Genomic DNA, 25,993 nt, shown 5'->3' on the forward strand with positions numbered 1-25,993 from the left:
AGAATACTGAACCAGGAATCTGAAGTTCTACTTCTGGCTTTGTCAGATAGTTCTGGACAAATCTCTGAAATATAGTCTTTTCTTATTTGTAAAACAAGAGTTAAAGTAATTTTTCTGCCTACTTTCAATGGTAATAAGGAACAAAAAAATGATACACTTTTTAATGGCCTTGCTATGATATATCAAGCCAATGGGACAGAATATGTGAAATAATGGCTTTTTAGGAATATCTGAAAAATGTCTATATGATGACACCTGCAAGCCTCTGTGACATGTAAAGATTACCCAATAGTTTTATTAGATATTATCACTTTCTTAATTTACTCCATGTCAAAGTTATAGGTTTGACTCAGTTTTTGTTTCATTCTTCTGAGCTTGTTATTTTCTAACTCAGTTAAATTCTTTTTGGGAGTCCATGTAAGTTCTAGTAGGAATAGTAATGAGGAAAAACAACAATAAAAAGCCTTTCGGGAAATAATGAATTGTGTTCCATTTAAGGTTAAGATTTTGTTCCTGCGGGGTTATGTAACTCTGAACATTAACTTGCTATTGTACAATTGGACTTTTACAATTATTTTTTATATCAAAGCTGACTATTGTGTTTTTGTATTGATAACCTTATCTTAACAGACCAGAGGTGTTTACTCTTTTCCTCTTGGACATACTTACTACTTTTGCAAGGGCCTGATCCCTTTAGTCCACATTTAAAACTTGGTTTCTTCTGAATATAATACACTTAGTTCACCAAACAAACAAGCAAACAAAAAACTTAAGAATAACCTCTAGCTCTTGAAGTTATTTGGGAGTTATTTGTATTGACAGATAGAGCTATATATCGGTGTCAGATGTCAGATCTCTTCAGTGTAATAAAGTCTTTGAAGGTAATCTCCACTTATACCCCTGAAGGATGGAGATGTATTTCAGCAAGGTAAGGAAAACCACTGAAGTCTTTACCCCTTGTCACAATTTCATCTTAAAGACCCTAGTGAAATGCTCAAAGGATGTCAAGAGGTACTTTTTAGATTAACATAAGTATTTATGTAAAGTGGACTAGGGAGCCACAGTTAGAAAGTGCAACTTTAGTACTTCAGATTTGTTTAACCAAAGGTGTCATTGTAACAAAATCTGTTGTTGAAAATGCATTAACACACATGCTTCTAGATTAAAACAAATTCTAGCAATATTGATAACTTTAATAGTTTTAGTCTTACTTAAATACTGGCCTTTCTTGAAACTGTATTTTCTAAATTTTTAATGTTGACAACTTCCTAACTTCCAGTTTTGGAAAACAGGTTGTGTTGTTGCTCATTTTACAGAGAAAATATTGTCTGGGTTTTTTTGTTTGCTTGTTTTTGTGGAATACAGATTTTCAGCTCAAGGTTTAAGAGACAAAGAGGCATGTTGTTTGTTTGACACTTTTAGATGTGGGCGGGCTAATCTTTGGGTACTTTTCCCTAGTGCAGGAGTCTCTGGTGCTCCTCTTTTACGATACATCCAGTTGTTGAAAAAGTTTCTTTTTGTACTGGATATTTCTTCCTGGTTGAAATTACAGAATGCTTTAAAAGAAGATTAAACAGGATGTCAGCAGGAATGACACAGAAAGTTGAGAAATGGTACAACTGCTCTTTCCTATTTTGAGTATAGATACTAAGAAAGTAACCAACTGTCCTTGAAGATAGAACCTCATGGACCAACTGGAATTAGGCATGGAATCAGGTGTGAAAACAATTTTTCTCTTTTAGATAAATTGTCCCATTCCTATTTGGAATTGTTCCTCCTTTCAATAATTCTGGTCCTAGAAGACAATTCTTTTCCAGCCTTCCTTAGGACCTGAATGTATCTGGAAAAGCTTGTTTTTAAAGAGATGTCTCCAACTTGTTTATGTACTCCACACATGCAACTCTCAAACTAAATGTGTTTCATCAGACCTGGGGTATAACTCACTTAAGATTTGAACTATTTTTCCTCTTTATGAGAAAGCACACATAAACTATATTCCTCCAAGGAAACTGAGGAATTTCATCTAACAGAAGAGCTGAATTCATTTGCTCTATATATAATAGAGGGATAAAGTTAGTTTTCATTCATTTATTTGCATCCAATGAAAAGGTTAGTTTGCCTAGCTATATCACATCTTATATAAGGAGAATTTGTACTGTGAAAATTGGTGCTCAAGTTTACTGCATAATATGATAAAATAAATTATCAAGATTGCAACTCTTGCCCTGGCTGGTGTAGCTCAGTGGATTGAGCGCAGGCCTGCGAACCACACGATCGAGGTTCGATTCCCAGTCAGGGCACATGTTTGGGTTGCAGGCCGGTTCCCTGCAGGCCAGTTCCCAGCAGGGGACGCAAGAAAGGCAACCATACATTGATGTTCCTCTCCCTCTCTCCTTCCCCCCTTCCCCTCTAAAGATAAATTAAAAATCTTTAAAAAAAAAAAAGATTGCAACTCTTTTTATGCTTGTGGCCTTAAGCACTGTTTGAATGCTTCACTTTCCAAAATACTAGATTATGGTTATTTATTGAACAGACTTAGTCTGCTTCCTCAGATGAAAGACTTTTGAGAATGAGGTGCTGACAAGCACTTGAATTATTAGAACCCCAGTAGCTCACGAGATTATGTTTCTTATTCAAACACACTAAACTTGAAATTACAAAAACAATTTCCAAATAAGGATGATGCTAATTTGTTCAAGGTGAGAATATTCAGTCTTAAACTAGACATGTGGATTGAATAGAGGTCAATTAGAGACTAGAGCTGACTCTTGAACAATGGGTTTGAACATCCCAAGTCCAGTTATCTGTGGATTTTTTTCTTCCTTTTTCTTTAATGGAAGGGTTTTTTAATTTAATTTAATTTTATTAATTGATAGTAGAGGGAAAAATGTCGATTTGTTCTTCCACTAATTCATGCCTTCATTGTTGCTTCCTGTGTGTGCCCTGACCAGGGATTGGACTGCAATCTTGGTGTATTGGAACAGTGCTCTTAAGCAATTGAGCTACCTGGCCAGGGCCTGGATTTTTTCAATAATACTGCAAACCTATTTTTTTCTTTTTATGATTTTTAAATACAGTTGTTCCTCACTATATCATGGTTCACTTATTGTGGCTTCACTGTGTCATGTTTTTTTTAAATATATCTAATTCTGTATCACAGAGTTTTTACTATATTGTGGGATTTCGTGGGATATGGGTATTTACATAATATTTATGATTTTAATTATTTTGCCTAAAATATAAAATAATATAAAATAATATAATATATAGATAAATGTTAATTTAAACATATTAAAATAATATTAAATCAAAATAAAATACAGTATGTATTTCATCAGTTGATGAATACCATACTGTACACAATGGAAATGCAGTAAGCCACTACCGTTTGCACAAGTTTGCCAACCTGAGAGTGTATATCGCATACTATTGGCTGATGGAATGGAAGGCTACCAACCACAGCACTGTGTTCTGTATCCTGGGTGCTGATTGGCTCAGTAACTGTAGCATGGGTCTGGTTGCTCTCCAGCACTGTGCCCCTACATTCAGCATCTCTCCTTGTCCACTTCACATCCACGTCTGATCACTGTGCATAGTGTTGCTCTTCAGTGTTGTGTTTTTGTGAGATTTTTGTAAAACTTTGAATTTATTTCGAACCCTAAGTTGTCACCCAAATGTTCTGTACCTTCTAAGGCTTCTGGCAGTGAACCCAAGTGCCAGAGAAATATGCTTACCATAAAAGAAAGGTGGAATTTCTCGACATGTTAAAGGAAGGCAAAAGCTATGCTGCTGTATGCCACCATTATGGGATTAACGAATCTACTGTTTGTTACATAAAGAAAGAGGAGAATATTAGGTCTACAGCAACAATGACTTAACAAGACTGCAAAGAGGGTGGTCACTTCCTGCAATAAGGCCATTGTGAGGATGGAGTCTGCATTGGCCTTGTGCATAAATGACTGCAGGGAGAAGAATATCTCGCTGAATACCAACACCATCAGGATGAAGGCCAAGAAACTTTATGATAATTTTGCGGAAAGCACAGACATTCACGATGGTGTCGAGGATGAAGGCGAGGACCACGACCCAGAAGCAGGACTGTTGAGTGCTTCTCCCACCACATCGACCCCATGCAAGCAAGGGCTGGTTTGACAAATTTCATAGATGCTTTGGACTGAAGAACATTTCTCTGCATGGAGAAGCTGCCTCTGTGGATAAAACGCAGCACCAGCAACTCTCCATAACTATGTTCATCACTGGGATGAAGAGATCAGTTACCCCTATGCTTTTAGAGGAAATAGAAGTTACAGCCCAGGGCGAAGATACCGCACCACCTGATGAAGTGCCCGATGAAGTGGTGCCTTCAGAAGAGCTGTAATGTTCTTCTTGGCTGTATAGCACATTCATCTCATCATCATCACCTTCATTGCCATCAATACTTCACAGCTACATAATTCATGACCTTTGTCATTCAAGTTGTAGTATACTTCGCTGGTGAGTACCCATATAGAATTTCATATGTTGTTAAAATAATGTAGGTTTAATAGTGTAGAAAGTGTTTAAGATCATATGAAGTGTTTATAAGAGTGTGGGAAAGGTTTATAGGAATGTAGAAAAGGTTTATAAATCCTTAAATATAGCCCTGGCTGGTATAGCTCAGTGGATTGAACATGGGCCTGTGAATCAAAAGATCATGGTTTGCCTTCACAATCAGGGTACATGCCTGGGTTGCAGGCCAGTTCCCAGCAGGGGATGCACAGGAAGCAACCATACATTGATATTTCTCTCCCTCTCTCCTTCCCTTCTCTTCTAAAGATAAATAAATAAAAAATAAATATAGCGCCACTACTTTGCAGATTTTCACTTATCTCGGGGATCTCTGGAACGTAACTCCTGTGATAGGTGAGGGATTGCTCTAGAAGTTTCTTTTCTATAGCTTACTTTATTATAATAATACAGTGTATAATACATATAACATACAAAATATATGTTAATAGAAATTTATGTTATCAGAAAGGCTTCTGGTCAGTATTAGCCTATTAGTAGTTAACTTTTGGGGGAGCGAAAAGTTATAGATGGATTTTCAACTGTGTGTGGTGTTGATGCCCCTAACCTCCATGTTGTTCAAGAGTTAATTGTATACTCATTTGAGACTCATTAAAAATAGCTGCATTTCAGAGACTGAGAATCATTATGGAGTTCTTCAGTGGAAATGAAGTCACAGTTCACAATTAACAAGAGATTTACATATATTGATGAGTATAAATCAAGTTTTACATTTTGAAAACGATGTCTTTGGATTGCAAACAAACCTTAGGATACATCTGAATTTTCAAGCTTGCCCTGCTAATCATTGTGGTTTGGTTTGAAGAGAAACTAAACTAAATTTGATCTATAGCCATTGTTGAGATAATTTATCTCAGAAAATTTGAGCTAAATGTATAAACTTGAAATAATTATGATGTTTCTGGCTTTTGGATTAAACTTTGGATCATTTTTGAGTTTATGTGAGAGTGTATTCTTTTTCATGAAATTGACATTGGAGTTGAGAGTTACTCAATATATTTGCTCTAATTGCTGCAAGCCTAGAATTGGAGTTTGATGTGCTCTGACTGAACCACTTTGGTGTATTAAATTCCCGAGTTCTCATTGATTTGATTCAGAATGATGAGTAGATACCACCAGGCCTAAAATTGTTGATTTTTGCATAAATACAGTGCTTTTGGATTACTTTTGTATTACTGATGAATATCAATAATTTTGAGTAGTTAAAAGCTGCTCACAATTGGAAGAAAAGTGGACACACCAAAACTTGTGCATTTTCAAAAAATTATTCCTAGTGGTGATAGTTGCCCAACAACATAATGTACTTAATGCCATTGAGCTGTGAACTTCAAAATGGTTAAAATGATAAATTTTATATTATGTATATTTTACTGCAATAAAACAAATGACCTTTCCCACTTGAATGTACATAGCAAATGGACTCTGAAAACAATTTTGGAATCTGTAGTACATAATTAAGTGAGCAAAGAACAATATGTAACTCCTTGTCAGATTTAGGTTGGTATAATGGTAGCTGAGAAATAAATTTTATGAACATATAGTAGCATAGAGATAATCTGTAATGATAATAATAACAATAATTTATGAAATAAGGGACATAGAAAACAAGGTTTCAGGAAAGTAAAGGACTAAAAAATGAAGGTTGGAGGGCAGCGAATGTAGAAGAATTCAAGGGTGAATCCATGATCATAAACCAAGCAGATCCCCATGTGAGTAAAGAAGTCATCACAATGTTTTTCAAATGAAGTAACTAAAATTGGCAAATGAAGCTTATATGAACAGAAGGGGTCAAGTGATAATCTAGTTGGGAAATGATCTATTAATATAAAGTTAATGAAATATTACAGTGAAATTGTTTGAAAATAAATGCCCTGTGAATTTTCAGGGGGATGGGGACCTAAAAATATGAAGTTTATCTACTATTTAGTGAGGTAAGGAATGCAAACTTGAGCTATATTCTCCAATATCTATTTTTTACAGTTGTATTCCCATTAACCATTTTATCACCTGGAAGCAATTCATGTTCTAAAAATGCCTGCTTTTTTTTTGTCACAGAATTATAACAATATGTAAAGTAAAAAACACACTGAAAGTATAATATACATAGTTAATGGAAATATACATACATATCAAAGTGAAGAAAAGTCAATTAGACCTTACAGCAGACTACATAAAACAACTGATACTATATATCAAGAATAGGGCGATGGGGGAGGGAGAGAGGTGTAAGGGAGGGGATGGGTAATTACTACATCTATTACCATGGGCCCCATGTGTAATAATGAAAATGAAACAAATAATAATAGCAGCTAATATTTATTGAATGCCTAATGTATGCTGAATATTGTGCTCTGCAGAAATATGTTTTATTTTATGTAAACTTTATATTTCTCCAGGAGGGTAAATGTTCCTGTTATTATCCCCATTTTTCAGAAGAGAAAAATGAGGTTAAATATCTTCAGACTTATTTAATAATTTAAGTGAAATAACTTAAAGCAATTAGTGGCAAAAACAGGATACGGAGACTTAGGTGGGCCTATCCATTTACTATCTGCCCCAATACAATCTTTTCGATCTTTGTGTTGCCTTATTGTCATGTTGTACCCCCTCCAAGGTTGTCCCTGGTACTCATTTTTGCCCAATTTCAAAGGCATAGTACTATTTTCTTTTTTTAGATAAATGGACTAGGGAAACACACAATGCAATTTGTCTCAGGGTTTGGTTGGACCCATGAAGAATGGCACTGCCACTTGCCCTTCAGATGGCAAGCAACTCTTGGTTCAACCTGTTTAAATCTGTCTCCTGGTAGCATTGGAAGAGAGATGAAAATGGACATTAAAGTACTTTCTGTGCCACAGTAGCACATTTTCAGATATTTTCTGTAATAGGCCTATGAAGTGGAGGAACTATTATCACCTCCATTTTATAATTGGGAAAAAAACAAAAACAAAAACTATTGTCCTGAAAATTTGAGTGACTTTCTTCAGGTCATACAGCTAGTGAGTTGGAATTCCACTTTCAGTTGCTTGGGGTCTAAAGTTCCTTCTCTTTCTATTATACCATCTGCCTACTTAAAGAGTTAAATTAAGCTTCTTGGCTTGCTAGGAGTCTCCCCAAATTTGTTTGATTCAATGGCATAGAACTACACTGGCTAGACTGTAAATGTAGCCAAAAGTGGAAAATAAGACTCTCATTCTGCATTCTGCTTGAACTGAGCTCCCTCAAAGAGGTAAATCCTAACAGTTTAGAGGTCATACCATAGCAAATACTACTCTAACCTTATACAACACTACACCCTGAGTATGAGTCTATCTTTTAGATGTATGTCTCAGCCTTCTTGCTGAGGAGCTCCCAAGGACTTAGTTTTGTCAACAAGTACAACCATCCAGACAGTGAGCCATCTATAATCACTACCCACCATGTCCCAGTGTATAGGGCTTTGTTATGTGTTCTAATAGAAGTTCTCTTTCAGAACACTTAAGGATACTTTGTAATTATATATTCACTAGTGTTATTATTTACTTAATGTCTACCATGAACTTGTAAGCTCCATGAGGACAGGGTGTCTGGTTTCTCCATCCCAAACACCTAGAACAGTGCTAAATAAACATTTGTTGAATTAATGAGTGCTTTCCCATCAAAGAGCTAGGTGATCAGTATTTTCCCTTACTTATCTGGCTATCGGAAAATATGCAGAGGCTGTATGTGCCTTGGATAAGTGGGTCTGTTTTGGGGGCCTGTCTAACCACTTGTTTCTTAAAGGGCCAAGTGCTAGAAAAATGTTGACTCTGCTCTTTTATTCTGTACTGGAGAGATTAAGCTTTCCTGAGAGGAGAGAAGGACTCAGCTTACCTCTTTCTGGTGATATTTGATTGCTACCTTGAGCTTGGCCAAGTCATGGTACTTCTGAGGGTCAAGTTCTTCACTATGGTCATCTTGGTGGTTGAGGATTATTTCCAGTTCCCGGGAGCTCTGAGCTTGGTCCAGCAGGTCTTTGGCAAAGAGTTTGCACTGTTGGGAGAGCTCCTCATACTCAGCCTTAAACTCATTCTCTACCTTGCTGAGCTCCTTGAGCTCCCAGCCCAGGCGGAAAGCAGTTAGGATGGGGTCCTCGCTTGATAAGGCAATGAGTGAGGGGCTTGCCAGAGCTTTATAGATGTTCAGCCGGGAGCGAGAGTGACACAAGCTGTCTACCTCTGAACTGGATACACACTCCACACAGTTGCAGCGGATCTGGTGAGGCCGTGGAATAGTGACTCGTTTTTGGACAAGCAATTTGATGATTTCATAGTTGTTGGTGTGGGCAGCCAGCATAATGGGAGTGATGTCTGGTGTGAACTCAGAAAACTGGGTGTCCATCAGAGTGGGGACCTAGGTAAAACAAAACGAGAAGCCTAAGAGGGCAGGATTAAGTCTCAGAGTAAGGGGAGCACAAGGTGCATCAAATGTCAGCGATTTGGAAATTGGAGTTACCATGCCTTTGCCAATTCTCCTCCCTACCATAATAGCTATTTGTGGAAAGCTTATTGTATGCCAAGCACTGTTCACGTGCTTTATACATATTTACTCATTTAATTTGCACAATAACTTTGTGAGGTAAATATTCCCCTCAAATGAAAAAGCTGAGGCACACAGAGTTTAAAAACATACCTAGGATTACACAGCTTTAAGTAGTTCTTTGGAAACTATTTGATTCTGTTGTCTTTGACTTAATATTTGACAAGGAGCCTTTCATCCTCCATTTAGCTTTCTGGGTATGCAACACTAGAAATGACATCTTAAAAAAAACCCAAAACTGGTCTGCAATGATTAGCCATGTCTTCCTACCCAGACTGCCTTTTTGCTTCAATCAACTTTATCATTCACAGATTGCCACACCTAATTCATTCATTGCTTTGTGTGTATATCCCTGTGGGATTTCTTTGTGGAATGGTCTACCCCATTTCTCTGCCAACAAAGGGCCATTATAAGTCCTGGCATCTTCAATAGCTACCTGTCTTAACTTCATTTCCCCCACTTCATACTGACCACCCAGATGTTGTGGCACTAGGTTACAGCCAAGACTTCACTTTGCTGATACTTACATATATTGTTCTCTTATTATTCCACATGTACCTTTTTTGCCTCTCCAATAAGGTTGTGAGCTATTTGAAGACAAAGCTGTCTTAGTCTGCTCTTGTTTTCCCCATAGCATCTAGCACACTACTGAAAACACAGCAGGCATTCAGCAAAAAGGAATTAAGTTTCCAAATCTCAAATTAAGACATTGACTCTTGTTTTTGTTTTAAATTTTATTTTAATTGTTGTTCATGTACAGTTTTATGTCTTTTACTCTCATCCCAGCCCACCCCCCAACCCTCCTCACCTTCCTCTCATTTTCAGCTCCCCCTTAGTTTTTGCCCATGTGTCCTTTATACTTGTTCCTGTAAACCCTCCCCCTTTTCCCCTGAAATTTCCTCCCCTTTCCTGTCTGGTCACTGTCAGCCTGTTCTCTGTTTCAGTGTCTTTGGTTATATTTTGCTTGTTTATTTGTTTTGTTGTTCAAGTTCCTGTTAAAAGTGAGATCATATTGTATTTGTCTTTCACCACCTGGTTCATTTCACTTAACATAATGCTTTCCAGTTCCATCCATGCTGTTGCAAAGGGTAGGAGCTCCTTCTTTATGCTGCATAAAATTCCATTGTGTAAATGTATCAGTTTTTAGATCCACTCATTTACTGATGGGCACCTAGGTTGCTTCCAGCACTTGGCTATTGTAAATTGTACTGCTATGAACATTGGAGTGCATAGGTTCTTTTGGATTGGTGTTTCAGGGTTCATAGGGTATAATCCTAGCAGTGGAATTGTTGGGTTAAAAGGCAGATCCATTTTTAGTTTTATGAGAAAATTCCATAGTGGTTGTACCAGTCTTCATTTCCACGAACAGTGTACTAGGCTTCCTTTTTCTCCACAACCTCTCCAACACTTGTTGTTTGTTGCTTTGTTTATAATGGTCATTCTGACAAGTATGAAGTGGTATCTCATTGTGGTTTTAACTTGCATCTCTCTGATAGCTAGTGATACCGAGCATCTTTTCATGTGTCTCTGGACTCTATGTCTTCTTTAAAGAAGTGTCTGTTCAAGTCCTTTGCCCATTTTTTAATCGAGTTGCTTGTCTTCTTAGAGTGGAGTCATGTGTGTTCTTTACATATTTTGGAGATTAAACCCTTCTCTGAGGTATCATTGGAAAATATGTTTTCCCATATAGTTGGTTCTCTTTTTTATTTTAATATTATTTTCTTTAGCTGTGCAGAAACTTTTAATTTGATGAGATCCCATTTGTTTATTCTTTCCTTTATGTCCCTTGCTCTAGGGGACATGTCAGTGAAAATATTGCTGTGTGAAATGTCTGAGATTTTCCTGCCTATGTTCTCCTCTAGGATTTCAATGGTGTCAAGGTTATATTTAAATCTTTTATCCACCTTGAATTTATTTTGGTGTATGGTGTAAGTTGGCACTCAAGTTTCATTTATTTGCACGTGGCTGTCCAGTTCTCCCAACACCATTTGTTGAAGAAGCTATTTTTACTCCATTTTATGTTGCTGCGCCCTTTGTTGAATATTAATTGACTGTAGAGACTTGGGTTTATTTCTGAGCTTTCTGTTCTGTTCTCTTGGTCTATGTGCCTGTTTTTATGCCAGTACCAGGCTGTTTTCATTAGAGTGGCCTTGTAATACAGTTTGGTATCAGGTATTGTGATCCCTCCTACTCTTTCTTCTTTCTCAAAATTGCAGCATCTATTCAGGGTAGTTTATGGTTCCATATAAGTTTTTGAAGTGTTTGTTCTATGTCTGTGAAATAAGCCATTGGTACTTTAATAGGTATTGCATTGAATCTGTAAATTTTTTTTGGGTAGTATGGACATTTTGATGATGTTAATTCTTCCAATCCATGAACACAGTATATATTTCCATTTGTTTATGTCTTCCTTGATTTCTTTCTTCAGTGTTGTGTAGTTCTCTGAGTACAGGTCTTTTACCTCCTTGGTTAGTTTTATTCCTAGGTATTTTATTTTTCTTGTTGCTATATCAAATGGGTTTTTTCCCTTGATTTCTGCTTCTGATGTGGAACAAAATTTTTGACACGGTTCACTTGAATTTGCATGAAGATCATGAATTAACCTTTTAAAAAATTACCCTTACAAATCATTTGAGTTTAGAATGAGGTCAGGTGGAAAATTCAATTTTATTCTTTTCTTATTAAGTTTTGCTTTCTCTTTGGCTTCAAAATTATACTGAGTGCCCTTGGGCTTCCCATTTAATATCATGTTTTTTAAAAGAAAAAAAGTGTGGTAGGTGGTGGAGAAAGGGGAGAATATGAATACACCAATAAATTAAATTTGGTTCATATTATCTACAACTCTACTTTTAAAGAATCCTGGTGCACGAACCAACTTGATTGAATTTTAAAATTTGCAATGATGTGGGCTGGGCCATGCCCACTAAAAAATATGTTGCCTGTGTCACCCTGGGGTTTTGCATTCAGGCCTTAAGAAGTTTGCTCCTGTATCTGCCCTAGGTCTTCCTGTTAAAAAGCTACCATTATATTGTAAGGTCATTCTGGATTAATGAGCACAGGACAGAGTCACTGGGCTCAGAGCTCATCATATAAAACATTTTCAATACAGTGAACAGAGAGAGCTCAAGTCAGTTCTTCATATTTTCAAACAAATTCCATTGCCAGAGGACACAACAGAGGAATAGATGATGCTTCACTTTGCCCACTCTCAGGACTGACTAGAGTTTTACTAGGTAAAAGGGCCCAAATTCTGAAAGGGCCCAAGTAATACATTCATTTACATTAACTTCATCATTGGACATATCTGCTAATTGGAATTTTCTGAACCCTATTGTTAACAGACTTAGGCAGGTGTCCTTGCTGGAGTTTATCACAGGCTTCTGAAATAAAACCTCCCACTTGTAATTAATCAGCAGACCCTTATCAGGAGCTACCTCATTCATTCAAGCAGTGCCATCTGATCATAGGCTAACCTGTCTAATTGGTACTTCCTCATACAACTGGCCTGGCAGCATCGTGTTTGAAATAAATCTCCCATTTTGTTCCTGGACTTAGTGAAATTGAAATACCATTTTTCCCACATCCTGGGCCTCCTCCTCCCCATATTAACCTGTCAGATAAAATGAATGCTCAATATTTTTAGCAGCTTAAGAAATTTAGCAGTTTAATAAGGCAATTTAATTTTTCTGCAGTACTTAGAAATGAAGAACACCTGCATCTAATCACATCACATTACCAGCTGCCACTCTGCCTTACCTATAGATCAGTTAGCTAGTAGTGGTGATAACAGAAGCTTACTTTGGGACAGCCATTGCCATCAGATGATAATGTTTCCCAGACTCTGGTAAAAAACAGAACCATCTGAATTAAGATTTGGTGGATCACCTGAGCTGAATTAAAAGATTGGAAGACTAAAATGGACAAAACTTATTTGAGGATAATGTCACAAAACACAACTGGTGTTTTTTTTAAAAGTCAATATTAATATGTAAAAATCAATAATGTATATAACAATTATCAACATTACCCTTTGTAACAAAGATAAAAATAACATTAATGGCTACTAGTTATGAACTTTCCATATGCCAAGCACCATACTAGGGTATCTCATTTAGTTCTCATCTTGGTTCTACAATATAAACATAAAAATTAACCCCACCTTATACCTGAGGGAATTCATTCATAGAGAAGCTAAGTGTCTTTTTCAAGGTCACATATCTAGGAGGTAAAGTGACCAGAACTTGAACCCAGGCAGCTTGGCCCCAAAACCTGCACTGTTAACCAGTATGCTGCTTCACTCACAACTAGTATAAGACCAACAATTTGATTAATTATATCAATAAACAAATCTACAATCATAACATTGAATGTTCATACATATCAGTTACATATTGCAGGTGTCATTGATTAATAATTAAATCATCAACTAATATTCTACCAGATAAACAGTATGTAGCATTACTCAAGATTTGGAAGCCCACAGGACCATTCTTGATTTGTTATCAGTTAGAGGCTTTTAATTTTTCAAAAGACAGGAGCTAAGTCTATGTGAAAATAATACATGGCTAACACCACAGGTTGTCAGAGTTTATAATTTTATGGTTCTAGTCAAGGAAGCCCAGAAAGGCATTTTTCTCAAATCTAGATGGTTACAAAGGGTTAAATGAACCATTCTACACCTTTTCCTTTGGAAAATATGGGTTACAATGAATAATAAGGGCCATTAATTCCCCAAGGTGAGCTTTAGGGTGGATATAAGAAATAAAGGAAGAGGTAGAGGAAGCCAAGGCAAGATACGGATACACTGTGCATGGTCTTTGGGGAGCCAGCTCTCTGTGAAGCCATCCTCTAGGCAGTAAAGATATAGCATTTCTTAGAAAATTGTAAAAATGATGCAATAAGTAAAAAAATCAGCAAATCAGAAGGTGTGGGTTATTGTAGATATGTAAAAATGTCAAAATTGAAGTTCTGGTCATTATGTCTAGCACTGCACAGAGGAGTAGAGCCCTACCCTGCTAATGTGAGTGTAGTTTGCTTTTCAGGTATCCCTATGGTGGTGCTTGATACTAATAGCTCTTTAGCAAGGCCATTGTTGGTTCACTTTTATAAGTCACCATATAATTTTTTTAAATTAAATTACTCTTGTATATTGCTTTACTGGAAAGAGGATGCCGCCAAGCTGATTTACTTCTCCATACCACTGCTTATCATGTGACTGATATGAGTTAATATAGCATGATAAAGTTTTGTGGACAGGGCTGAGAATTCAGATATAGAAACCTTGGTGATCAGCCAGGTACGGGACCATGTGAGGGCCAGGATAACCAGATTGATATCAACCATATGATAGGATTTGATACATATAGCCATTTATAACTTTCTAATTTTTGTGGTGGACACTGATCTTGATAGAAGCACAACTGCCAGCAAAACAAAAATCAAAGTGTAAAAAAAGAGGGTCTTTCATACAGAAAGAGGAGCCAAGTCCCCCTATTTTTTGAAGTCATTCATAGCCATACAATTGAAAATGATGTCTATTGCCATACATGAAAAATTGGTAGGTATTATTGAAGTTCACCTAAAAGGGCTTTGGTGATAAAAATTAAGCTCAGTTCATTTTCTGAGTGTAAAGAAAAATTTAATGGGTAATTCTCACTATTACTCTCAAAAGCAGTGTAGGATAAACCTGAATGAAGAAAATAGCCTTTAAGTTGCCTTGTAGTAGGTAAGAAACCTTTTTAAAACATATAAAGGAAACCAGAGCAGAAATCTAGAAGCAAAATTCATGTGAAATAGTCAAGAGTACACCCTTTGCTGGCCATGATTTTCATTTCATGCTCTATACACATGCCAAACAATGTTTTGTTTTAAAGTTGTGCAGTATATTGGATTAAAGGTTACATGACTGGATGAAAAGGCTTAGAAAAGGAGATTGTGTCACATTTTTCAAGGAATTATTGAGCCCCATATTTCTGCTTGTGTCAGTTATTCACATTTCAGGCAAGCCTGACAGCTGGCACTATTATTCAGAGGTAGAATACAACTGAATAACTACTTTCAATGTGGCCACAGTCTCTGGGGTTGGAGAGTGGGTTAATTTCTTCTTACGAGGTTATCTTTTATCTTTTCAGCAAATGAAATATTATAAGGTCATCAAGTATCTTCAATTTTCCAAATCTCAAAGTATTGGTAAAACATCTGAAGAGTTGAATTGTGCATATCTGGCCCTGCTGACTGGTGTTACAGAAATTCATTTGGGGTACAAAGTAGAGTGAAAAGTTGGAGGCTGTTCAAGCCCTTTTCCCATTTTTTAAATTGGGTTGGTTGTCTTCTTAGAGTGGAGTCGTGTAAGTTCTTTGTATATTTTGAAGATTAAACCTTTGTCTGAGGTATCATTGGCAAATATATTTTCCCATACAGTTGGTTGTCTTTTTAATTTAATACTGTTTTCTTTAGCCACTCAGAAACTTTTTATTTTGATGAGATCCCATTTGTTTATTCTTTCCTTTATATTCCTTGCTCAAGGAGGACATACAGAAGATCCAGAGACACATGAAGAAATGCTCAATTTCGCTAGCTATCAGAGAGATGCAAATTAAAACCACAATGAGATACCACTGTACACCAGTCAGGATGGCTATCATAAACAAAGCAATAAACAACAAATGTTGGAGAGGGTGTGGGGAAAAGGGAACCTTAGTTCACTGTTGGTGGGATTGCAGACTGGTACAACCATTATGGAAAACAGTATGGAATTTTCTCAGAAAAATAAAAATCAACCTGCCTTTTGATCCAGCAATTCCACTGCTAGGATTATATCCTAAGAACCCCAAAACATCAATTTCAAAGAACCTATGCACCACAATGTTCATAGCAGCACAATTTACAATAGCCAAGAGTTGGAAGCAACCTAGGTGCCCATCAGTAAATGAATGGATCAAAAAATTGTGGTACACATACACAATGGAATTCTATGCAGCAGAGAGAAAGAAGGAGCTACTACCCTTTGCAACAACATGGATGGAACTGGAAAGCATTATGCTGAATGAAATAAGCCAGGTGTTGAAAGACAAATACCATATGATCTCACCTTTAACAGAAAACTAAACAACAAAACAGACAAGCAAGCAAAATAAAAACAAATACATTGAAATAGAGAACAGGGGGACAGTGACCAGAGGGGAGAGGGAAGGTAATTTAAGGGGAAAAAAAGGGGAGGGATTTAGAGGAACAAGTATAAAGGACACAGGGACAATAACTAAGGGGGGTGGAAATGGGAGGGAGATGGGGTGCATGGGGGAGGGGTGGGCTGGGATGGGAGAAATAAACAGAAAACTTTTCTTGAAAAATAACTAAATAAAAATTTTAAAAAACTTGGAGGCTGTTAGATAGGATAGTTTAGAGAGTTCCCATGCTAAGAGTTAGGTAAAAAATGGGTTTATGATCTGAAATACTTAGTTTGGTATTCTTGAATGAACATAATAACTTTGAAGTCTTTTTTTGCCTTTCTACAGTTTATTTATTTTTATTGATTATGCCATTACATTTGTTCTATTCCCCCCTCTTTTCCCCTCCACCCTGCACACCCCTCCCCTACCATTCCCCCCTTTAGTTCATGAACACATGTCTCAAGTTCTTTAGATTCTGTATTCCCCTACTATTCTTACCCTCCCCCTATCTATTTTCTATCTACTGTCTATGCTACTTATTTTCTGTACCTTCTCCCCCCTTCTCCTTCTCCCACCCCCTGTTGCTAACCCTCCATGAGATCTTCATTTCTATGGTTCTGCTCCTGATCTACCTGTCTTCTTAATTTTCTTTTGTTTTAGGTCTGGTTGTTGATAACTGTGAGTTTGCTGTCCTTTCACTGTTCATCTTTTTTATCATCTTTTTCTTAGATAAGTCCCTTTAACATTTCAAATAATAAGGGCTTGGTGATGATGAACTCCTTGAATTTGGTCTTATCTGAGAAGCACTTTATCTGTCCTTCCATTCTAAATGAAAACTTTGCTGGGTAGAGCAATCTTGGTTGTAGGTCTTTGGATTTCATGACTTGGAATACCTCTTTCCAGCCCCTTCTTGCCTGTAAGGTCTCTTTTGAGAAATCTACTGACAGTCTGATGGGAGCTCCTTTGCAAGTGACAGTCCCCTTATGTCTTGCTGCTTCTAGGATTCTCTCCTTCATTTTAATCTTGACTAATATAATGATGATGTGCCTTGGTGTGTTCCTCCTTGGGTCAAATCCTGGTACTCTCTGAGCTTCCTGGATTTCCTGGAAGTCTGTTTCATTTGCAAGATTGGGGAAGTTCTTCTTTATTATGTCTTCAAATAAGTTTTCCACTTGTGGCTCTTCCTCTTCCCCTTCTGGTACCACTAAAATTCGAATGTTGGAACGTTTAAAGATGTCCTGGAGGTTCCTAAGCATCTCCTCATTTTTTTGAATTCTTGTTTCTTCATCCTTTTCTGTTTGGTCATTTTTCCTTCCTTCTGGTCTACTCCCTTGATCTGAGTCCCAGTTTCCTTTCCATTACTATTGGTTTCCTGTGCATTACCATTCATTTCAATTAGTTTCACCTTCATATGTTCCTCTAATTTGTGACTAAAATTAACCAGTTCTGTGAGCATCCTGATCACCAGTGTTTTGAACTGTGCATCTGAAAGTTTGGCTATTTCTTCATCACTTAGATTTATCGGCTCTGAGGCTCTGAATTGTTCTTGAGCCATGTTTTTATTTGTTTGTGCCTGTTAAGTATGAGGAGCGGAACCTTAGTTGTTTACTAGGGTGGGGCCACCCAGGTTGCTGGTTTGTGATGCTGTATGTGGTGGTGGGGTCAGAGAGGGAGCAATGGCGGTCCTCTCTGCTCGCCTAGTCCCTCCCACCGTCCCACCACATGCCCCGACCTGTTTATCTGAGTTGAAATGTGCGAGCCCGCCACCCTGTGCCCTGCGGTCCTAATACTCTCCTCTTCACTGGTTTATCTGCATGCAAATGCTCGACTGACCACAGACAGCCAGCCGTGCCTCTTCCCTCTGTCCGCCCATAACTAGCCCGCACCTGGGATCCGTGCCTTCGGCTGCCTGCGCATTACCCTGGTCGGGGATCTTTTTATCCAACCCGCTCTGCTACTAGCTTCCACCCTCTTACCGGTTTAGCTGAGCATTTCATTGTTTTTGGACTTCTTATTGTTGATTTTCTGTGTGGTTTGGTTGCGTTTATTGTTGTTAAAACTTTGTTGTTTTTAGATTTGGTTGTGCAAGAATGCAAGGTGTTTCCACCTATGCCTCCATCTTGGCAGAAGTCTAACTTTCAACTTTTTCATTGAAGAAAACACATGCGAAAATGTACCTAAATCACAACATGGAGAAATTCAGGAGAAGCATGATCTAGTCCAATGACTGGCTCAGGCCCACAGGCCTTGCAACCCAGACTTCTATCTGTGAGGACAGGAGGAGGTGTCCAGGGAGAGTAGGAATTCTTGCCATGCTATCCATGTCAAAGAAACAGGGACCTAATATTTCTTTTTTTTTTTTTTGATGTTTAGGTTGTTTTTAATGGTTTATATTGCAAACTCTGCTGCAATGAACATTTTATACTTACATTTTAACATACTTTTTACACATATTAGTTTACGATAGTGTAAACTCATACTGGTATGAGAATGTTAGGTCACAAATAATATGCACATTTAATATTTTGGACCTAATATTTCTTGCTCCTCTAAATAATCCCTTACAGTTTTAGAAGCTGTAAATGATATGTTTATAGGTTTAATATCTAAATCCAATCCCTTTGAGAATACATTTACCTTTTTACATGGTATCACCTTTGGGGGTTAATAAAGTCAGCCATTTTATTGCACACTGAGAAAATCATAATTTGTCATTCATCCTAAAACTTCAGCAGGCTCAAAGACTCTTCCTTCTAATATCTTAGCAATGGTAAATTAGACCAAATTCTCCTTCTGTATAGTCTCCATCATCTTAAAGATTTCTCTTCCTTGAATTTTTCCACATTGAAGAATTATTTTTTAAAATGCTGCCCCTAATATGGAAAGAAACAGTTTCCTTCTAGGTAATCTGGAGGGAATAAACTTGGAGTAGTGTAAACATTATGCTTAATTTTTTCAGGAAGGTTAGAAGACCCCCTATATTTGGAGGTTTTTAAGAGGAGAATATATGCTTTCCTGTCTGAGATAGTTTAAGAATTCCCTCCAGGGCACAGTTTCTCAACACTCAAGATCACACCTGTAATTCCACTGCTGGGATTATATCCTAAGAACCCCAAAACACCGATTCAAAAGAACCTATGCGCCCCAATGTTCATAGCACCACAATTTACAATAGCCAAGTGCTGGAAGCAACCTAAGTGCCCATCAACAAATGAGTGGATCAAAAAACTATGGTACATTTACTGATGGAATACCACACTGCAGAAAGAAAGAAGGAACTCCTACTCTTTGTGACAGCATAGATGGAACTGGAGAGCATTATGCTAAGTGAAATAAGTCAGACAGTAAAAGACAAAATACCATATGATCCCACCTTTAAGTGGAACTTAATCAACTAAAAAAACAAGGAAGCAAATAATAACCAGAGACATTGAAATTAAGAACCAACTGACAGCAACCAGAAGGGATGTGAGAGGATATAATGGGGGTGAAAGAGGAAGGGTTTTCAGGAACAACTATAAAGGGCACATGGACAAAACCAAGGAGGGGTGGAATCAGAGTGGGAGGTGGGGATGGTTTGGGTTGGGGGAAGTGGTGGGGGAAAAGGCAGACAACTTGAACAATAATTTTAAAATACATAAAAACAAAAGAAAACATTCAGGGTCACATAATTCTTTGTTGTGAGGGACTGTGTTGTACATTGTAGGATCCCTGTATCTATCTACAAAATGCCAATATCAGCTTCCCTATCCCCCAGTTTTCACAACCAAAAATATCTCTAGAAATTGCTAATTGTCCCCCAGAGGCAAAATTGCCCCAGATGGGAACCACTGCTGTAGAATATGAGGCTTGTTTTGCAGCGAGCTGACTGAAACAGGGAGAGGCAAACTAGATAGAATTAGTCATGCAGTCTAAGGGTTTTTTTCTGTTACAGTCCATCTGATTGTTGCAACACAGTTCCATCAGTACAGGAGGTCACTATAACAATACTTTTTAATGTCTGGAAGGAGGGGGAGTAGGATAAACTTTCCTCAGGAGAGTTTATTGGAATTTTACTTTTGTGGAATATTAAGTTTGAAAATTCTGCATCAGGATAACTACTAGCCACATTTCTCATTAACGTTATAACAGAACAACATTGAACAAAAGGACACTTTTTGAGGGCCTGCTATATTTTAAAATGTGCTGAAACCTATGTAAAATGTGTCCTCTAAACATTTGGTATGTTTTATTTCACTTATGACATAGGAATTGCTACTATTTGTATTTTATACACAAGAAAACTGAGGCTCAGAAAGGTAAAGTAACTTGTATAAGATTACACAGCTACCAAATGGATGAGCCAGGACTTAAATCCAGTCAGTTTGGATCTAGACATTGGGTTGTTAACAAGCATATGATATGGCCTGAAGGTGATCAAGTGGAATTATGGGCAGCTAACATCAGAAGCAGCCCAGATGTGCTAGTAGTAGATAAGACAGATTTCTGAATATTTAGATGGAACACTGTATCTAGAGAATGTGGATATACGCAGAGGTCTATGAGGCACATGGTTGGTATTATAGAGGTGTGGCAACATGAATAGGGGTACTGGGAAGGATATAGTATAGGGACTCAATTACTGAAATCAGTTCAAGGCATGTTAACCACTGTACTTTTGACATTTTGTCTCAGATAACTTTTTGTTGGGAGAAGGGCTGTCGTGTTCTCTGTAGGATGTTTAGCAGCATTCTTAGCTTCTACTCCCTTGTTATCAATGGAACCTTTTACCCAAGTGTGATGGACAAAAGCATGTCTAGACATTGCTAAACACATTCCTGAGGGACAAAAACAGCCTGCAGTTTAAAAACACTGAAGTGGAATGTAAAGCAGAACTTGGTTACATGTCAACAAGGCAAGGGCTCAAGTATAGCTACAAAAATACAAGATTCAGAGGTGACAGTGGCTTGGCTGCTAAACTGCTGAGTTGCTGGCTTCTAGTTCTATAAGTCCCCATGACTAGAAACTGGATTAGTCTCAGAGCCTACACTAGAAGAGTCACCCCATGGGAATGAAGTGTCTTCATCTGGCAATGGTTGTACTGAAGAGTTGCAGTGACAGGGAAATGGGCAGGTCATTATGGAGATCACCTTTCCATGGCATAGTGCTATTATTCTATTATCCTCAGCCACACTGCAGGTGAGTCAGGGCACATGCATCTCATGACAATACCACAGTTAGGGCCCTTGGTTATCATTGAAATAGAAACTTCATGATTTATGAATACTTTAGGAAAACATGAGGCAAACAAAAAACTACTATTCATGTATAAACCCCAAGAAAAAAATTATGTATTGAAGTAGACTTCCTGTGGTTAATTGGGCCTAAATTCAAAACTAAAGTCTAGGGGCTCTTTGTTGAGAGAGGCCTCTCAAGTACTCTGCATTCTGGAGAGAACCATAGACTGAACTTTCAACTCCCTATCTGTTTATGCTTTCTTAATCAATCACTGCAGCAACATTCCTTGTCCCATCATCACTGTACTACCACTAAACCAATAGACTGTGATATGCCCTGATCAATCAGAACTGCATAGATTCTACTCCTCATTTGCATCTACATCAAACAACCCACACTTATCTGACTTGAAGTCCTCATTTGTATGATGGGAACCTGGGCAGGAACTTAAGAAATGGCCTCTCCTTTGTCTCTGCAGAACATCATTCTATTTTCACTGGAGGCGGCATCTTCCAAGTTTGAAAATTGTTTTCTTGAATAAAGTCTCTCTTTTTTTCCCATTATTTTTAATGAATTTTTTTTACATATGACAGGAAACATTTTGTACTGGTTTGTACTGCTGGAGCCACCCTGGGAGAATTTTGTATTTGAGTTCTCTCTGCTTCAATTCCAGCCTGGGATTTCTGAGTGAATTCTGAGAAGCCCCTCACTCTGCAGTAGGGCCTGGCTAGGAAACACAAGCCCTTTATTTTTATTTTTTAGTATTTTTATTGATTATGCTATTACAGTTTTTCCAATTTTACCCACTTTATCCCCCATCTGTTCTGGCCCTCTAACCCTCCAGCATCCCCTGCCCTTAGTTCATGTCCATGGGTTGTACGTACAAGTTCTTTGACTCCTCTGCTTCTTATACAATTTTTATCTCTCCCCGTCTATTTTATGCCTACTAATTATGCTTCTTCTTGCCTGTACCTTTCTTCTCCTATGCCTCCATTCCCACTCCCCACTGAAATCCTTCCATGTGGTGTCTATTTCTGCGATTCTGTTCCTGTTTTAGTTGTTTGCTTAGTTTTTATTTTCATTGTTTTTCTTTTCTTGTAGGTTCATTTGTTGATAGTTGTGAGTTTGTTGTCATTTTACTGTTCATCTTTTTTATCTTCTTTTTCTTAGATAAGTCCCTTTAACATTTCAAATAATAATGGCTTGGTGATGATGAACTTCTTTAAGTTGATCTTATCTGCGAAGCACTTTATCTGCCCTTTCATTCTAAATAAAATCTTTGCTGGATAGGGTAATACTGGATGTAGGTCTTTGCCTTTCATGACTTGGAATACTTCTTTTTATCCCCTTCTTGCCTGCAAGGTTTCTTTTGAGAAATCAGCTGATAGTCTAATGGGAACTCCTCTGCAGGTAACTCTCCTTTCCCCTTGCTGCTTGTAGGATTTTCTCTTTATCTTTAATCTTGAATAACTTAATGATGATGTGCCTTGGTATGTTCTTCTTGGGGGGTCCAACTTCTCTGGGACTCTCTTGGGCTCCTGGACTTCCTAGAAGTCTATTTCCTTCCCCGGATTGGGGAAGTTTTCCTTCATTATTTATTCAAATAAGTTTTCAATTTCTTCCTGTTGTTCTCCTTCTGGCAATCCTATAATTCAGATATTGGAATGTTTCAGGTTGCCCCAGAGGGGTGTAAGACTCTTCACTTTTTTAAATTCTTGTTTCTTCATTTTGTTCTGGATGGATGTTTATTTTTGCCTTTGTTCCAAATTGTTGCTTTGAGTCCTGGTTTCTTCCTGTTACTGTTGGTTCCCTGAATATTTTGCTCTATTTCACTTTGGGTACTCTTCATTTGTTTTTTCATTTTTCGACCAAGCTCAATCAGATCTGTGAGCATTTTGATTACCAGAGCTTTAAATTCTCTATCAGATAGGTTGGTGATGTCCTCCTCCTTTAGTTCTCTTTCTGAGGCTTTGCTCTGTTCTTTCACTTGGGCCATATTTCTTTGTCTTGGTACACAGGATAAGTTGTAAGGGGTGGGGACTTAGGTATTCACCCAGGCAAGGCAAACCTCCTTGCTTCGCTGTGGCACTGCCTGTAGGGGAGGGGCCATAGGGGGATCAGTGCAGTTCGCCTGCTCATTTTTAACAAACTCTCATGTGAGACTGGGAACTTCCCCTGCTGTGGCAAACACTATAGTCCACAGCCACCTCTGAGTCTCAGTTTTCCCCTTACATCAGCCCCTCCCACGCAACCTGCTGAGCTTGGCAGCCGGCCCCAACCCTGTGGTCTGCAGCCATGCCTGGTTTTTCTGAGTCAGCTTGCATGGTCTGCCACCTTACTGGTCTGGTTATTCTGCTTGATTTTCCCTTTAAGTCCTTGGTTGTCAGAGTTTCATGCAGTTTGATTTTCTGGTACTTTTGGTTGTTTATTGATTTTAGATTGGTTGTTATCCTCCTTTTGGTTGTGTGAGGAAGCGAAGGGTTTCTACCTATGCTTTCATCTTGGCTGGAACTCCAGGAGAAGCCTTTTAGAAAAGAAGCTTGAGTTTGGACAATTTCAAGAAGGTTAAGTTCACCTACCACAGACATCTCAGTAGGACTCATTTCAAGAATTTTCTTTTGCAGAAAACAGGATTCGAATATCTCTGGTGGCAATGACAACACACATCATGATGATCAACAGGTCTTTCAGTACAAAACAGCCAGGATTGAAATAGTGGGTCATAATAATAAATTGCTCATATTTAAAAAACAGGTGAAATTTGTTGACAGTAAAGTAGCATAAGTCATTTTGTGATTGAATTGATGCCTATCGTATTGACATCATCAATGGTAAGCAAGTTCTTTTCAGTCTTTGACAAGCAAAGGTTTACTGATACCCATATAATGTACTGCATTTACTCATATGTTTTTCTCTATTGCATTTTGAGAAGAAAAGCTCAAGAAAAACACCTCCTCCCACCATAGTTTCTTCCTCTCTCTGAAATTACTTATAATTCTAGTGTTTTTTTAATTTTTTAAAATTGATTATGCTGTTACAGTTGTTCTATTCCCCCCTTCATTCCCCTCCACCCTGCCCCCCCATCCCCACCATTGCCCCCCTTTAGTTTATGTCCATGTGTCTCAAGTCCTTTAGGTTCTATATTTCCCATGCTATTCTTGCCCCCCCCATCTATTTTCTATCTACTGTCTATGCTACTTATTTTCTGTACCTTCTCCCCCCATCTCCTCCTCCCACTCCCCTGTTGCTAACCCTCCTTGAGATCTTCATTTCTATGTTTTTGAACTCACAGCTGCACTATCATAGTGCTTTCTCAAACAGAATGCCTTATGTTTCTGTCAGAACTGACCAACAATGCAAGGAAAAAACCAAGAGCTTGGTTGCCTCTGTCTGGAAATGAAAGAAAGGAGAGCTACTTTGGGCTTTTAACCCTGCTGACTCTGTCTCTTGCTTTTCTTTATCTCAGTATCCTCCCAGGCTAAAGGTGTGGGTTGTTGTCAATAGAGAAAGGTAAGCTAAGTGTTGATCACTACTGAATTAGGAAAACACCAGGTGCCTTGTCCTTGTTTCTGGCAAGTCAAACATACTCCTGATCTGAAACCTCAAAAGGCAGAGTCATTTTAAATGTAAGGATAACCTTTCAATAGCTTGCAAAACATTCTCCTCTCTGGAAGACACATGTAGTCAGACAACTTATAGTTTCAATGAAATCTTTAACTCTGCAATACCTTTTTCAGGAATGTAGGGCAGGGCTAATAGGAAGGAGGCTTTAGAAGGGACTGGTGTTCCCTACGAAATTCACTACTACTGAATTTTCTTCTTTATATTTAATGAATAGAAGATAAGAATCTCAAAGAATGATGAAAAGTTGCAAGAGAGGTAGTGACTGAGGCTCCCAGATGTTTGATTATTCCAACCCCAATTTCTAGTGGGGGATGAAATACCCAGCTCTTGGACAGCTCCAAAGATGCATAGAATTGTTTGTCTATTGACAGAAAAAAAGCAGCTAAGGTGATTAGGTATGCAAAAAGGAGACTTAGATTCCAGCAAGCTCTTCTTTGCCTGTGGTCTTATACCATTCATTTATGAATTTGAGACTCTTTGGAGGCCTGAGGCATACAGCTGAGAATTTGGGACAATGGATACTTATATAGACTATTTTGGGACTTCTTTCATACCCTGCCTAGGTTCTATAAAATTTACATTAGGGTATTTAACTCTTTCAGAGGCTAAAGGTTAATAACTCTTGGATTGATTGCAGTGGCAGAAGAATGACCTAGATTGCTAAACACATACCCACCAGAACTCAAAGGGTTTTCTTTATTATAGAAATGTATCAATGATATCACTGCTTCTGGATTTATTAGTGAACTCACCTGTGGTTTTTTAATAAATACTGAAGCTTTGTATTCTTGCCTCTCTACTAAACCACTTAGGTGTCTTGCATGGTACCTATTTAATATGGGTTTATAGAGTAATTTTAG

General features: G+C 37.9%; 1 protein-coding gene across 1 annotated transcript in view; it reads right to left on the reverse strand.

The window, feature by feature from the left end:
• TRPC5 (transient receptor potential cation channel subfamily C member 5) overlaps window positions 1-25,993 on the reverse strand; it is a 158,236-nt gene that overhangs the window by 115,996 nt on the left and 16,247 nt on the right. Inside the window, exon 2 of the mRNA XM_053657523.1 lies at window positions 8,419-8,937. Coding sequence (XP_053513498.1) covers window positions 8,419-8,937 — 519 coding nt within the window. The remainder of the gene's footprint in view (window positions 1-8,418; window positions 8,938-25,993) is intronic.

This window comes from Artibeus jamaicensis, unplaced genomic scaffold (genome assembly GCF_021234435.1).
Source record: "Artibeus jamaicensis isolate MK-2021 breed Jamaican fruit bat unplaced genomic scaffold, CSHL_Jam_final scaffold_461, whole genome shotgun sequence".
Classification (NCBI taxonomy): Eukaryota; Metazoa; Chordata; class Mammalia; order Chiroptera; family Phyllostomidae; genus Artibeus; species Artibeus jamaicensis.